A 16,231-nucleotide genomic window follows, 5' to 3' on the forward strand; every position below is an offset into this window, starting at 1 on the left:
GTCGCGAGTTTCGTGCACGTAAAAAACAATTATTGAACAATCAAAATAGATGTTCAGATATAAGTGTCAATGTGACTGATGTAATAAATGGTAAGTGTAAATATTTTTTAATCCTGTTTTAAGTATAAACTAATATATCAATGTTTTTCAGACCGAAAAGCGTCAGTATCTACAATTGATCTACAACATGAATTTCGAAGGCTGAACTTGAATCGACTTGAGACAATTACAAATGTTTTATATGATTTCTTAAATAAAAGAAAAGGGATGTCTTAGAAAAGGAAAGCTTACGAGCTCATGTACAAGATCTGCAACATGACAATATAGTGTCATCGTCAAATTTTTAATTCTTTCGGAGACATGGATGAATAATGGAGATATTGTAGACATTCCAAATTTTAATATTGTTGTTAATTACAAAAGACCACGTACGAGGGCAGGCGGAGTAGCAATTTATCACAACGTAAATGATGGAGCCCGTGTTGTTACGCCACAAATGGATCTCAATGCACAACAGCTAGAATCATTGTCTGTTCAGCTTTCGAAAGTTGGAGAAATATGTGCCTGTGAGAGCAGAAATGACCAAGGAGATTTAATTTTGATCGTAGCAATTTACATCTTTCCCAACCAATCAATAAAATCAGTTATTGAATTTATACATGAAAATTTGATCAAATATACCCCAAAGGTATCGCGAATTCTCAAAAAGAATTATGATAAAATTCCGATGATTTTAAGTGGGGATTTTAACATAAATTTTGCATCAGATACAGCGCTTCCTTTGATTGAGTTTCTCGATACAACATTTTATTTAAAAATGTGTAACAATCGCACTCAATCAACTACAAGATCAAAAACGGTAATAGATGCAGTGTTCCAAAGATATATCAACCAAATTGAAACTAAAATATTTGTATCGTATTTTAGTTATCATAAGCCTCTTGTATCATTTGTTGAAACTGAAAATATGGAACTTGAGTAATAGATTATGTAACATATGTTAAATAAAATATAAAATATCTTTTAAAATTAATCAAAATACTTTCATTTTTGAACAATTAAACTTTGTAATTATCCTAGCCTTGTTATAAATATTCATCTCATTCTTTTGTCGATTCACTGAAGTTTCACTTCTATCGTGTGTGAATCGCACACACACCTTTTTTTTAATAGTATTTCAGTGGAAAAAGTTGATACAAGGAGTGATGTTGTCATCGCAGTAAATGTACTCTTGCTTTTTGCTGCATCCCACTGTTCTTGAGTGATAAAGACATTGGATCCTTTATGACCCAGTTCTTTCTACATTAATATTTAATTAAAATTAATTCCATCACATCAAATCAATTATTGTTAAAAAGTATTTGTACGGCAAAAAAAAATATTAACATCAATTTATGTACATACGAACCATTTTTGTACAATCGTTTTTAGTAGTTTTTACATCACTTGTTGAAGTAGAAGGCTTCAAAGAGCTCAGGTTTTTAGCTTCTTTTTTCAAGTTCATCATTACTAAAGATAATGCTGTAAAAAAATGTATTATTCATAATCTAATATAATTACTTTTTAATTATTATTATTACCTTTATCGAGATGTTCTTGGGTAACATATTGACCAGGAGCACTACTTGGTGTTGTTTTAGTTGAATCTTGATCACTTACAGTGGGTGGGTCATCAATACAATCTTTCTATTAATGAAATATAAAAAATTAAGTAAGATACAAGTTTTTCAATATCGGATCAATTTGAATATAAAGTCATTAATTATAAAATAAATTAACAAAATTTATCACAATAATTATGTGAATTTATGTAGATTAAATATCAAGTGTATTTCTATATTATTAGAGGACACTTACAGTGTTAGAATGAGTCTGGGATCCCGAGGAGTCAACATATGCTTCAGTCACTATCTCAACATTACTTGAGAATCGTAATTTTTTCCTGACACTTTCATCAGTATCTCTATATAAATTATCTCTCTCTACAATTTCAAGTTCATTTTCAGATACATTATCTTTATCTGTCTTGTCATCTTTAGATGCAGCAGCTGGACTTGAATTTAATTTGATTGTAGGCCCGGGAGACACGACTCCCTCAAGAGCATCGAGTTTCTTTTCTAACATTTTTTTAGATCCTAAAATAAATAAATATTATTTACTGGAAATTTCCATATGTAAAAAAGTATCTTAATTAATAAATTAACTAGTACAAAAATTCTTACTTGAAACCTCAAGAACTATCGCGTGGTAACAATTCCAGCAACCGAGTGGTTCCTTTTTTGTATCACGCCACTCGACGACGTATATAGTTTTAGGATCATGATTTTCATCTACAAAACTGTCAACACTGAAATCTTTTATGTGACATACGTCTATCCCAGGTGTCATTTTTTTATTATCTTCACCACCGACCCATTTTACTAGGGCCCACCATTTTTTACTAAACAATTGAATTTTTAAATTACCTTATAGAATCAATGTGATAATTTATTAGAAAAAATTAAACTAAACAAAGTCATTATTAGTTACAAATATTATTTATATATATATACATATATTATTGGTTTGAACCAATTGTGAGGTTATGCCTTTATTTTTTGTTATATTTACAGTTGTTACCTAAAACATTAAATAGTAATTGTTGTTATTTTTTACCTTTCTCCGTTTTCCATTACTTACAAAATTAAGTATGTGTAAATTATAAAAATTATTTCATTAGTTTAATGTGGTCCGATGTTATAATCAAGCAGCAAATACTGGAATACAATACGAGACGTTTACATCGTCTAGGCCGCCATTTTGGTTTGCAGTTTGGCGGTAAACTAATGTTCTAAAAAAAAATAAAAAATTAATTAACATATTTATAATTTTTTTTTTGTTACAGAAATTTAATTGATTTAATTAATAATTGAATTTTTTTTTAATATTTAATTTAAATTTGTTTATATTTATTTAGCTTATCACTATATCAGGTTGTAGTTGGTACTTATTGCCAACTGTCTTACTTACAAAATTTCTGCTTTATCGACCTAGGCTATCAATTATTTTTTTAAGTACTGTTGAGACTTAACCATACTTTCAGCTTGCTACGAATTAATATTTTCGCAGTCATAACTGAGTTATTAATTTATTTTGTGATTGTAATAAATTTAATATTGTGTTTTAATCATGGAACGAAAAAAAAGTGGAATAATTTACAATTGTTACTTTTTGTTGAATCGTTTTTGCATTGATTGCTGCTAAAGGTTGATGCGTATTTTCGCTTTTTGTAAATATGATATGTTGCAACTGTACATTCGGAAAAAATGTATTTTTACACTTCTGAAAATACTTTCCCAGGGCAAAACATTCTTTTTCCCCTTGTAACTCAACAAGTATAAAAATATCGATCTCAAAAATTTCTTTATTTGACAGTAATACTGTAAAATTATTCCGCTTTCGAACTTTCGTGTATGCTTGACTATGTATGATTTCATTATTAATAATTATTCTTTTAAAATATTGAACTTCAGAGTCATTATCGATATGAATATTGAGTCGTCTCAATGCTAAATTGTGATTATCTGCTACAATTTCCGTTACACCTTTTCCTAATACTTTAATTTCGTTGATTTCCATCATGTTGTTTGTATATTTTCTTTTATTGATCATCTTTTTCAAAAATTTCCGTTAACGTAAAATTAACTCATGTTCGTAACACTCTTCTAACTTGTTAAATGCAACCATGCATCGTAGGGATTCGAGAATTTGTAGTTCAGCTGAATTTGAGCTTTTTACTAATTTTTTAACACTTGGTGGAAATTCTCGTAACAAAATGCACTGTGAGTCCATAACGGACCCCAGTTCAACACACTTTCTGGCAAATGTGTCAAAAGATGCGCATTAAATGATACGTGTTCAAGTCCATAAAGTACTTCAATATCTTTGACAAATTTAAAGATACATTGTTTTGCATAATATACCTCGGTTTTTAAGATAGAAGTTTTAAGGAGTATTGATATTGCATCAACCAGAAGACTCCAATGAAGTAAATATTTGCGTGGTAGATATTCTTTCAAGGTTGGTAAGCTATAAAACAATAGCCATATAACCAATTCGTGTGCTTTGAGGTGTAACCTTTCAGAAAGTTTTCGCGGAGTTCTCGAGATATCCAATGATGGTTTAATTGATGCCAAAAAACGATCGATATCATTTATGACAGCACCAAGATAGTATGGTTTCTCATGATACTGTGAATCCAACCATAATTTTAAAAACTGTCGGCATATACCCAGTGCAACACAATGCATCCAATCGACAGCGAGATTATTTATTATATCGAAATTTGGTACATCAAATAATACTGAACGATCCTTCATGCCCATCGTGCGATTTTTCGCATGCGTTTCTGTTTCAATATGTAAACGTAAGCCTTGACCAAAAGTATTTCCGTCTTCATCTATTGGATAGACTCTGACGTGACCAGCACCTTTTTCAACTTCTTCCCCTTCATGTTTGCAAAGTCCACAACCATACTCTCCTCGAAATGTTTTAGAACATCTCAAGTTCGGTCTTTCGACAGAGTCACACACTCCAACCAAAACTTTAATTTTTCTCTTATGCTCTCTTCCTTCTATTGAGTAGCTTACTCCTTCAGTGGCTAATTTCTTTGATTCTTCTGCAAAAGGTTTTAAATATTGATTCATAATAGGTTTTTTGTGTCCCAGAAAAATGCAGGCTAGCATTATATGTTGTTTTCGCTCTCGAGGATGTAGCTCGTTGATAGTACATAACACTGGAGTGATAGAGGTTTGTGAACTTTTAAATAAGGGTGTACCATCGACACTAAAATTCAAAGATAGTGAGTCTTTGTCTGAAGAATGAAGGTTATATAATTTTCCATCCATTATGTCTTCGATTGCATAATCACATTGTTTTTTACGATTCATTGGGTATGTCAAATTTTCATGGTGGCGAGTGCAAAATTCTTGTAGTTGTTTAGATAAAGGACAGTACAAAAAAATATTTCCTAACTGTCTGTTATCCTTCAATACAACGTCAACATTACAAGGTTCACATTTCAAAGTTGATTCATTGGTATTTATAATTTCTAGTCCAATGTATAAGCCACAAGTCGGACATAAATGGTGTGTTTCAAAAGGAAATGAGAAACTGTGAATTATGTTCTTGAAATGATACAATAATGTAAAATGTTGAGGCTCTTTGGCGACAGAATCTACTAATTCGGTTATATACTGGATAGTATCGTTATCTAGATTTTTTTTAATTTTTAAAGAAAGAATGAGTAACGTTCTTAACAAAATCTTTTTTGGATAACTGATATTATTCGGATGTTGATTATTCTCAATAACACATATTTCTTGGTTATAATTGAGATTTATTGCAGATTCGTTGTTTACTTCCTCTTGAATTGAATAATCCGAATTCTCATCACTATCTCCAAAATCATCAGAAAGTTCTGTATCACTTCCGCTAAAATTTTCAGATCCAGAATACTCATCACTCGAATTATACAGCTGTCTAAAAGGACAAACATCAACTATACTGTGATAACCTTCCGTATGGGGAACAGATGTTGATGCTCCATCTGAACAGTTACGGTGAGCCTGAAAAAATTTGAAATATATGAAAATGATGACACGAAAGTCAACTGACAACTATTAATCATTCGAATTTTTATAACAGACCAATTATAATGGAAAAGATTGCTTTTAAACATTTCAATAAAGATTGTTTTAAATTTTCGGTAGTAGAATTTTTTTATAAAATATTTTTTATAATAATTCCATTGCCATAAAATTCTAAAAATTTTTGTTTAAGCCTTAACGTCAGTCTCTTTAGAAATGAGAATTTATGTTTTGTAGATGACAGAATTTATTTATTCATTAATTTATAAGATCATGGGATTATATCCCCTCTGATCATACACCGTAGTAATAAAGTACCTTAGTTAATAGTCGTGAAAATATTATAAAAATTAAAATTAAATTATTTGAATAAAAGAACCTACTAGAACGCCATGATCTGGTAACTCAGGCTCAGAATCATCACTCAATTGTACACTTGACTCGCTGCGATAAATAAAAAAAAAATAAATTAAAAATTTAGTGAACAATAGAAACATGTTGAATTAAAAATAATTACGTCATCGAATTAAAATAAGTACTTACGAATCAGAATGTGACATAGATGATTTTATTTCCTTTAATTTCCAATAGTTCACAGTTCTCTTTGGAACAGGTGTAGAACTGCCGTACGAGAGGTAACGTTTGTACGGACCTCTTTTTTTTCGTTCCATGATTAAAACACAATATTAAATTTATTACAATCACAAAATAAATTAATAACTCAGTTATGACTGCGAAAATATTAATTCGTAGCAAGCTGAAAGTATGGTTAAGTCTCAACAGTACTTAAAAAAATAATTGATAGCCTAGGTCGATAAAGCAGAAATTTTGTAAGTAAGACAGTTGGCAATAAGTACCAACTACAACCTGATATAGTGATAAGCTAAATAAATATAAACAAATTTAAATTAAATATTAAAAAAAAATTCAATTATTAATTAAATCAATTAAATTTCTGTAACAAAAAAAAAATTATAAATATGTTAATTAATTTTTTATTTTTTTTTAGAACATTAGTTTACCGCCAAACTGCAAACCAAAATGGCGGCCTAGACGATGTAAACGTCTCGTATTGTATTCCAGTATTTGCTGCTTGATTATAACATCGGACCACATTAAACTAATGAAATAATTTTTATAATTTACACATACTTAATTTTGTAAGTAATGGAAAACGGAGAAAGGTAAAAAATAACAACAATTACTATTTAATGTTTTAGGTAACAACTGTAAATATAACAAAAAATAAAGGCATAACCTCACAATTGGTTCAAACCAATAATATATGTATATATATATAAATAATATTTGTAACTAATAATGACTTTGTTTAGTTTAATTTTTTCTAATAAATTATCACATTGATTCTATAAGGTAATTTAAAAATTCAATTGTTTAGTAAAAAATGGTGGGCCCTAGTAAAATGGGTCGGTGGTGAAGATAATAAAAAAATGACACCTGGGATAGACGTATGTCACATAAAAGATTTCAGTGTTGACAGTTTTGTAGATGAAAATCATGATCCTAAAACTATATACGTCGTCGAGTGGCGTGATACAAAAAAGGAACCACTCGGTGGCTGGAATTGTTACCACGCGATAGTTCTTGAGGTTTCAAGTAAGAATTTTTGTACTAGTTAATTTATTAATTAAGATACTTTTTTACATATGGAAATTTCCAGTAAATAATATTTATTTATTTTAGGATCTAAAAAAATGTTAGAAAAGAAACTCGATGCTCTTGAGGGAGTCGTGTCTCCCGGGCCTACAATCAAATTAAATTCAAGTCCAGCTGCTGCATCTAAAGATGACAAGACAGATAAAGATAATGTATCTGAAAATGAACTTGAAATTGTAGAGAGAGATAATTTATATAGAGATACTGATGAAAGTGTCAGGAAAAAATTACGATTCTCAAGTAATGTTGAGATAGTGACTGAAGCATATGTTGACTCCTCGGGATCCCAGACTCATTCTAACACTGTAAGTGTCCTCTAATAATATAGAAATACACTTGATATTTAATCTACATAAATTCACATAATTATTGTGATAAATTTTGTTAATTTATTTTATAATTAATGACTTTATATTCAAATTGATCCGATATTGAAAAACTTGTATCTTACTTAATAATTTTTTTATATTTCATTAATAGAAAGATTGTATTGATGACCCACCCACTGTAAGTGATCAAGATTCAACTAAAACAACACCAAGTAGTGCTCCTGGTCAATATGTTACCCAAGAACATCTCGATAAAGGTAATAATAATAATTAAAAGTAATTATATTAGATTATGAATAATACATTTTTTTACAGCATTATCTTTAGTAATGATGAACTTGAAAAAACAAGCTACAAACCTGAGCTCTTTGAAGCCTTCTACTTCAACAAGTGATGTAAAAACTACTAAAAACGATTGTACAAAAATGGTTCGTATGTACATAAATTGATGTTAATATTTTTTTTTGCCGTACAAATACTTTTTAACAATAATTGATTTGATGTGATGGAATTAATTTTAATTAAATATTAATGTAGAAAGAACTGGGTCATAAAGGATCCAATGTCTTTATCACTCAAGAACAGTGGGATGCAGCAAAAAGCAAGAGTACATTTACTGCGATGACAACATCACTCCTTGTATCAACTTTTTCCACTGAAATACTATTAAAAAGTAATTATAAAGGCGGTAAATCGAAGAATACCGAAAAAAAGGCTCAGTTGTACGAAGCTCTTGATTCAAATATTATTGATGCTATTAAAGGTAACACAATCATTTAATATGTATTTATAATTTGATACATCTTTAATGCAATGTGAATGAAAAAATTTATTTTTTTATTCTAATAATTTTAATAAAAATATAAAATTAATTTTTAGTTCACAAGACAATTTAAAAATTTTGAACTATTTACATGTCACAGACAATAACGAACGTTAGCATATTTTCAATTAAGACAACTGCAAAATGTAATGTATTTTATGGCTTTCATTTTTAAAATATGTTTCTAACAAATAGCATAGAGTCTAGTTTATTTAAAATTATTATTTTGAAAGACAGTTTTAATTAGTTAAATAACATTGTTAGTAAGAAATATTGAAAAAATTATGCTTTACTTAAGAAGTAAAAATTAATACTTAATTTTTAAATTTATAAATACTACAATAATAATAACATATACATTACAGAAGCAGTCAAGAAACGTCACGGTGATTTTAAAGAAGGTCCTTTTGGTACAGCGATTAATAATAAATGTGGTAGATTGAGAAACGAAAAAAAAAGTAAAGAAACAAATGTAAGTATGCGTTAAAGAGTTGTAATGTTGGTTTAAAAAAAAATTAATTTTACAAACTTTTTTATTCTAGAAAAAAAAGAATTCAACGTATAATGATGAAGATTAATAATATTTTAATTTAATAATCTTTTTACAACTTTTGATATTTTTATAAACTTGATTTTTTTTTATGATATTCATTATTGAAAAAAATAATTAAAATTATTTAGTTAATAATACTCATCGTTTTTTATAAGTACAACTTAATTTTAAAATTTTTGTTGAAAGTTGTTAACAATTTGAGAGTTACAAACCATCACTTTTATAAGTAGAAACATAGATTTTCTTATTAATTTAATATATAGAATAAAAAAAAAAATTAAAACAATTTTATTGTAGTATTTTATTTGACATCAATTTCTGATTTAGATTTATGCGCTGTTATATGAGCATTCACTCGCGGTAAAATATAATTATATATTAGTAGAAAAATTTGTATTAAAATATATTTTATACATCAATGTATCGAATTATCGCAAAAATGGATACAGTCTAGTATAAATAAATACCAGAAGTATTATCAAATAATATATAATCTTACATATTTAAGGATATATTTTTAAATATATTTCAATTTGTATTTCAGTATATTTTCCAGTATGTATTCGTGGATATATCCGTAGATATATCCTTAGATATATCCGTAGATATATCCGTAGATATATCCGTAGATATATCCGCAGATATATCCGTAGATATATACGAAGAAATATATCTGCTTATATATCTTTTGGCAAATTTGAGTATATCTTAACATATATACTTGCATATATCTTTACATATATCCGATAGATATATCTAAGGGTATATAATTTTTTCGTGGGGGTGTATGTTTGTATGTAACTCTCCTTCGCATAAAGAGACTACCATAATGATATTATTTAAATTTTGATTATTATCAACCTAGAACCCAGGTGATGACCTTCCTAGTCATCCTCTGATGACCATCCCGAAGTTATATCTCTAAACCAGGTGTTTTCCTCCGTAGGTTTTCATCGGGAATGGCACAGATAAACCCGTACATCAACCCGGAATCCTCTGATGACCATCCCGAAGTTATATCTCGAAACCAGGTGTTTTCCTCCGTAGGTTTTCATCGGGAATGGCACAGATAAACCCGTACATCAACCCGGAATCCTCTGATGACCATCCCGAAGTTATATCTCGAAACCAGGTGTTTTCTTCCGTAGGTTTTCATCGGGAATGGCACAGATAAACCCGTACATCAACCCGGAATCCTCTGATGACCATCCCGAAGTTATATCTCGAAACCAGGTGTTTTCCTCCGTAGGTTTTCATCGGGAATGGCACAGATAAACCCGTACATCAACCCGGAATCCTCTGATGACCATCCCGAAGTTATATTTCGAAACCAGGTGTTTTCCTCCGTAGGTTTTCATCGGGAATGGCACAGATAAACCCGTAGATCAACCCGGAATCCTATGATGACCATCCCGAAGTTATATATCGAAGCTATTTGTAATCTTTCTAGATCATTCCAGAAATTTCTAGACTTTTCTAGAACATTCCATACCGAATTCAGCCGTTGCACACGATTTGGAATCTTTCTAGATCATTCCAGAAATTTCTAGACTTTTCTGGAACATTCCATACCGATTTCAACAGTTGCACACGATTTGGAATCTTTCTAGATCATTCCAAAAATTTCTAGACTTTTCTGGAACATTCCATACCGATTTCAGCCGTTGCACACGATTTGGAATCTTTCTAGATCATTCCAGAAATTTCTAGACTTTTCTAGAACATTCCATACCGATTTCAGCCGTTGCACACGATTTGGAATCTTTCTAGATCATTCCAGAAATTTCTAGACTTTTCTGGAACATTCCATACCGATTTCAACAGTTGCACACGATTTGGAATCTTTCTAGATCATTCCAAAAATTTCTAGACTTTTCTGGAACATTCCATACCGATTTCAACAGTTGCACACGATTTGGAAGCTTTCTAGATCATTTCAGAAATTTCTAGAACCTTCCAGAAGTTCTTATGAATTAGAAAAGGACAGATATATTTATTCACATTTTTGCCACCTACGACCACCCACTTCCACCCACTGCGACCAAATTCTGTCATTCACACCGTGGGACTAAGTCCACAGCGACAACTTGCCAGAGCCCACTACTGAAGTATCCGTCCCCGCTTAAGTTTATATAACTGGACCTAATTACATTATATGTTTCTCCCGTTGGCCGTATTTATAGGAAAGAGTCATGACTCGACTGCAGTAAAGGGTCAAGCGACTCTTAGCGGATACTTGATTTTGGCACCCAGAGAGATCCGCTAGTTCTCAGATGTACACAACTGTCATGATGCATATATTAACATTTCGTAGCTTGTGCTTGTAACCAGGGCACCTCCACGTGGTGACGGCGGGCAACAGAAGTATCTGGCAAAGACCCTGGGTTAATAATATATATGCCGTCATGGCAGGTACAAGTGAGTATTTTACGATGCAGGGATTCGGAGTCCCAGTATCGGCGTTTGGTCAGAGTGAGAAAGCAGGCTCGCAGGCGTCGTCATCAAGCGACTGCAGCTCTCTAGTAGTGGGCAACTTGGCTACTGAAGAGTATACTGTTACAAGAAATAAGTTGTCTGATAAGACAACAACAAAGACAAGAAAATCAAAGTCTGTTAAAAGCGTTGCGGGATTCTCAATCGAGGAATCAGAAAAGAGAAAAGAGAAAAGAAGGCTCTATATGAAAAATTATAGAGCCAAGCAATCAAAGGGGGCTAGAGAAGCTCGTTTGCGACAAATGCGTCAGCATGCAGCCGAAGTCAGAGCGTCAGAATCTGATCAAACTAGAGAAGCTCGTTTGCAGCAAGTGCGTCAGCACACAACTAAAACTCGGGCCTCAGAATCTAAACAAGCCAAAGAGACTCGTTTGCAGCAAATGCGTCAACATGCAGCCAAAGTCAGAGCCTCAGAATCTAAACAAGCCAAAGAGACTCGTTTTCAGCGAATGCGTCAACATGCAGCCAAAGTCAGAGCCTCAGAATCTGATCAAACTAGAGAAGCTCGTTTGCAGCAAGTACGTCAGTACGTACATACTGTAGATAGCTAAAGCTACTATTTATTAATAAATATAGTTTAAAAAAACTAAAAAAACACACTTTTAAAGAATATTTTGAACTAAAAAGTTAAAAATAAATATAGTTTAAAAAAACTAAAGAACACGCTTTTATAAATAATATCGAACTAAAAAGTGGAAAATAAAAAGTGGAAAATAATTTTAAAAATAAACTCAAAAAAGTAGTATATAAAAAATACTAGCAGAACTGAGAGAAAAGCGTGGGGCGCCTTGTGCCATAATTTTCATATATCGAGCGCCCCACGCTTTTCTCTCAGTTCTGCTAGTATTTTTTTTATACTACTTTTTTGAGTTTATTTTTAAAATTATTTTCCACTTTTTATTTTCCACTTTTTAGTTCGATATTATTTATAAAAGCGTGTTCTTTAGTTTTTTTAAACTATATTTATTTACAGTGAAACTGTTTTTGTTCGGATTAGTTACTACTACTTACATTTGGCGATTTAATTATTTTTTTTTTACCCTAATAATTATTTATTATTAAATGATATTCGGCGATTAATGGTATTTATTTAAAAATCTAATTATTTTCGATAAATCAAATTCGGCAAGTGATTATTGTTGGTTTAGAAATTTAATTATTTATTATTTAATTAAATTCGGCGATTAATGATTTTTGTTTAAAATTTAATTAGTTACCAATCAAAGTCGGCGATTTGAAGATTATGTTCAATTATTTAATTAATCGTTATTAATTAAATTGAGAGTGAGAGTGAATTCTTTTTTGTTATTAACATTACTCATTTACTAATTAAATGCGGTGATTTAATCATTTGATTCATTTACTATAATAATTATTAATGACTAATAATAAAATTGAGCGCAGATTTATTTTTTTTTGTTTAAAGATTTAATTAATTATTATTAAATAAGTTTAGTGCGGCGATTTGAGAAATTTTGTACTGGATTGTTAAACTTGAAGGTTTACTTGCGAGTTGCGAATCGACGACGATGTCGAATATTATTATTAGGCGTTTCGTTCCTTGATATTGTTAACCTGAGCCGATTGTTTTAATTGATTGTCAATAAATCAATAATTTTTTCTATTAATTGAAAATTAATACGAGCAACCCCGAGTAATTTCCTCGATCCTTCTATAATTAAGTCGTACCCTTAAAGGCCCGCCACCCGACGAATAGAGTCCCGGATCGGAGTAGCCGGAATCGACGTGATTGGAGCAAAGCTCCTGGCACCCAACAACAGGTAAGGCAGGTAGGCCAAGTTATTTATTTCGGGTTTCGTCCTCGATAACGCACGAGTTCGAAATACCCGTTATACCATATAAACAACTAATACAATTATTCATTATTCAATTAACATTGACAATAAACTATTCAATCTACATTTATAAAATATATGTATCCATTCTTTTTTTTTTTTTTTTTTTTTAAGATTTTTTTGATAAAATAAAAAATTTCTGCATCATTATTTCTTTGAATTAAAATAAAATATAACAAAAAAAAAAATACGCACCTTTTGGCGCGTTTGGATGAGAGTGAAATTTGTAAACTGTGCGCGCATTATGTCCCGAATAAGCGACATGATGAAGTTAGCCATCAAATTGTTATGTCCACCCGTAAATTTTTTCTCTTTAAATTTAAATCGTCCGCGCAGATGAAAGACTTCTCCATGCGCGAAAACCACAATAAAATGGAAGCTACGCGACTGCTGGTTTACTAGCGGGACTTTAACAAACTCAGCAGCACGAGGTTTTAAAAAGGCGATCAACAGCCAACGCCTTGTCTTTGTTAGTTAATTCGACTTCCGCGTTTAACTTGACGGACCCGTGTCTTGTATAAGTCCCTTATCTTAATTTGCGCTGCACTTAAGACGAGTTCAGACACGGTATAACCGGCAGGCCACGTATCAATTATAAGTATAAATTATAATCATAGAGAGCCGTAATCTCAAAGTTCTAATTTGCTCTGCACTTAGGCGAGAATACGACCAATAAGTAAATTCTAGAGAACCAGGTTCTCAAAGTTCTAATTTGCTCTGCACTTAGGCGAGAATCCGGTCAGTAAAACATTTAAGATTTTTTTAAAGCTAAATTTGCGCACTTTACCCTACGGGGGACTGGAGGACGTTAGCTCAAATTCAAATAAAATTCATTATAATAATTTCGATTAAATAAAATTTGTGAAAGTGTAAAAGCTTTGGTGTCAATTAAAATAAATCTTAAAAAGTGGAACTTGTTTTAAATAAATTCATTTCATAAAAATAAGAAGCCCTTAGAATAAGCAGCCCAAATCCATCCACATCCATTCGCTGCAAATACCAACAGAGGGTCCAATCAAGGAAAAGGCACTACGACCAGCCCCGGAATCACGGATCCGATCCTAAGAAATAAATCAGCAAGTAGTAAGTACATCTACTTTTTAATAAAATCCGTGCCCAGTCTCAAACGAAGGCGTGGTAAATTCGTACATCGAAAACGTCCCACAAAAATAATTAAAACAACGGAAATAAAACCTCCGTTGCGTATTCTTTAAACTGTTAGTCCAAATCTCCACCGTTTACGCTGCCGCTCTAAAAACGCCCTTGGACATAACAAAATAAAATTAAAAAAAAAATTAGGAAAACGGTTGACCCTGAAGGCCATCTCTGCAACTTCTCGCTAATTCCATACTTAGGCGCTTAAAATTGCACCAATGGCGTTTTTGAGCTTTCCGAGCTCAAAGAGATTGCTTTCCTATCCTTTAAAGCTCTTCGAGCTCAAAAGTCTGATAGAGATTTGATAAGACACTATTTTTTGAATTTTTAAACCACAATAACTTTTGAATGAATAAACCGATTTTTACGCGGTTAGAAGCATTCGACGCAGTTTTTTAAGCCTCACAAAGAATCTTAAATTTTGAATTGATCGCGCTAGGAATTTTGGAGTTATTCCGAAAAAACACTTTTTTCGGTTTTCTTTCGTTCACGATATCTCTCGAATGAATCAACCGATTTTGACCGGACTGGTGGCGATCGACGTGGTTTTTTGAGGTTAAGAGCTGATTAGTTTTTGGAATTGAACCTTTAAGCTGTTTAAAAGTTATTCAAAAAAAAACCACATTTGAAAAAATTTTTTTTTTCAGTTTTTTTAAGATTTCTCAAAATCTATTGATCTGAATCGGTCCAAATAGTTTTCAAAATCTAAGTTTGGTCAAGTTCTTTCGAATGGCACCAACCGCGATGAAATCGGTCAAGCCGTTCAAAAGTTATAAGCGGTTCACATACTTTCACACACACACACACACACATACATACAGACACCGTGACAACCTCGCGGGGATAGTCAGGGAAGCTTCCTATGATCTTCAAACGTCGAGATCTGATGAAAACCGATTTTTGCAAAACGGGGTGAAAACAATAATTTCTTGATTTTTTAAAATCTTCGATTTTCTTAGCGGGAAGTTAAAAAGTTGGCAAGCGCCTGTCAGGGTTCCTGGAAGATTGAAAGATGGCTAAGACGGATGGAGTGTAACGTAGTAAATAATGTCTTGCCGTGGAGATAAACAGCAATAGTGAAAATCTAAGCTAAAAATTGACTTAAAAAATAATATCTAAGAGAATAGTAGCTTTTTGTTTATTTGACTGTTATTAATAACAAAACAAACATAATTTGTCAGCTTACATAATACAAAACTTAAAGGAAGACGAATTGTAAACATAACATTTAAGTAGATGGGTCCATACAGAAGAATCCGCCGTAGTTAAAGAGAGTGAATAACAATTATTTATCCGTGACTATAACTCTTCATTGCTCCTACTTGTATGAAAGAGTAGTCTACTGAGAGACAATGTGGTAGAGGTCTGGATCTTTAACCTAATGTGACATTGCCTTAAAATGTTCGTTAGCGAAAATGTGCAAATGTGCAAATGTGCAAATGTGCAAATGTGCAAATGTGCAAATGTGCAAATGTGCAAATGTGCAAATGTGCAAATGTGCAAATGTGCAAATGTGCAAATGTGCAAATGTGCAAATGTGCAAATGTGCAAATGTGCAGTTTTTTTTGGCGGAAGAGAGACCAACAAAAACCAAAAACCAAAAACCAAAAACCAAAAACCAAAAACCAAAAACCAAAAACCAAAAACCAAAAACCAAAAACCAAAAACCAAAAACCAAAAACCAAAAACCAAAAACCAAAAACCAAAAACCAAAACAA

General features: G+C 31.5%; 1 protein-coding gene across 1 annotated transcript; it reads left to right on the forward strand.

Moving 5' to 3' along the window:
* The first annotated feature begins 11,414 nt into the window (after positions 1 to 11,414).
* On the forward strand, positions 11,415 to 12,053 carry LOC123272169 (C-type lectin domain family 4 member M-like). The gene has a single exon (XM_044738869.1). The coding sequence runs from the start codon at positions 11,415 to 11,417 to the stop codon at positions 12,051 to 12,053; it is 639 nt and encodes a 212-aa protein (XP_044594804.1).
* The last annotated feature ends 4,178 nt before the right edge of the window (positions 12,054 to 16,231 follow it).

The sequence above is a fragment of the Cotesia glomerata genome, linkage group LG9, assembly GCF_020080835.1.
Source record: "Cotesia glomerata isolate CgM1 linkage group LG9, MPM_Cglom_v2.3, whole genome shotgun sequence".
In the NCBI taxonomy this organism is placed as follows: Eukaryota; Metazoa; Arthropoda; class Insecta; order Hymenoptera; family Braconidae; genus Cotesia; species Cotesia glomerata.

What these genes read in the sequence shown, in the direction of transcription:
- LOC123272169 (XM_044738869.1), top strand. Translation starts at nt 11,415, where the DNA reads ATGGCAGGTACAAGTGAGTATTTTACGATGCAGGGATTCGGAGTCCCA.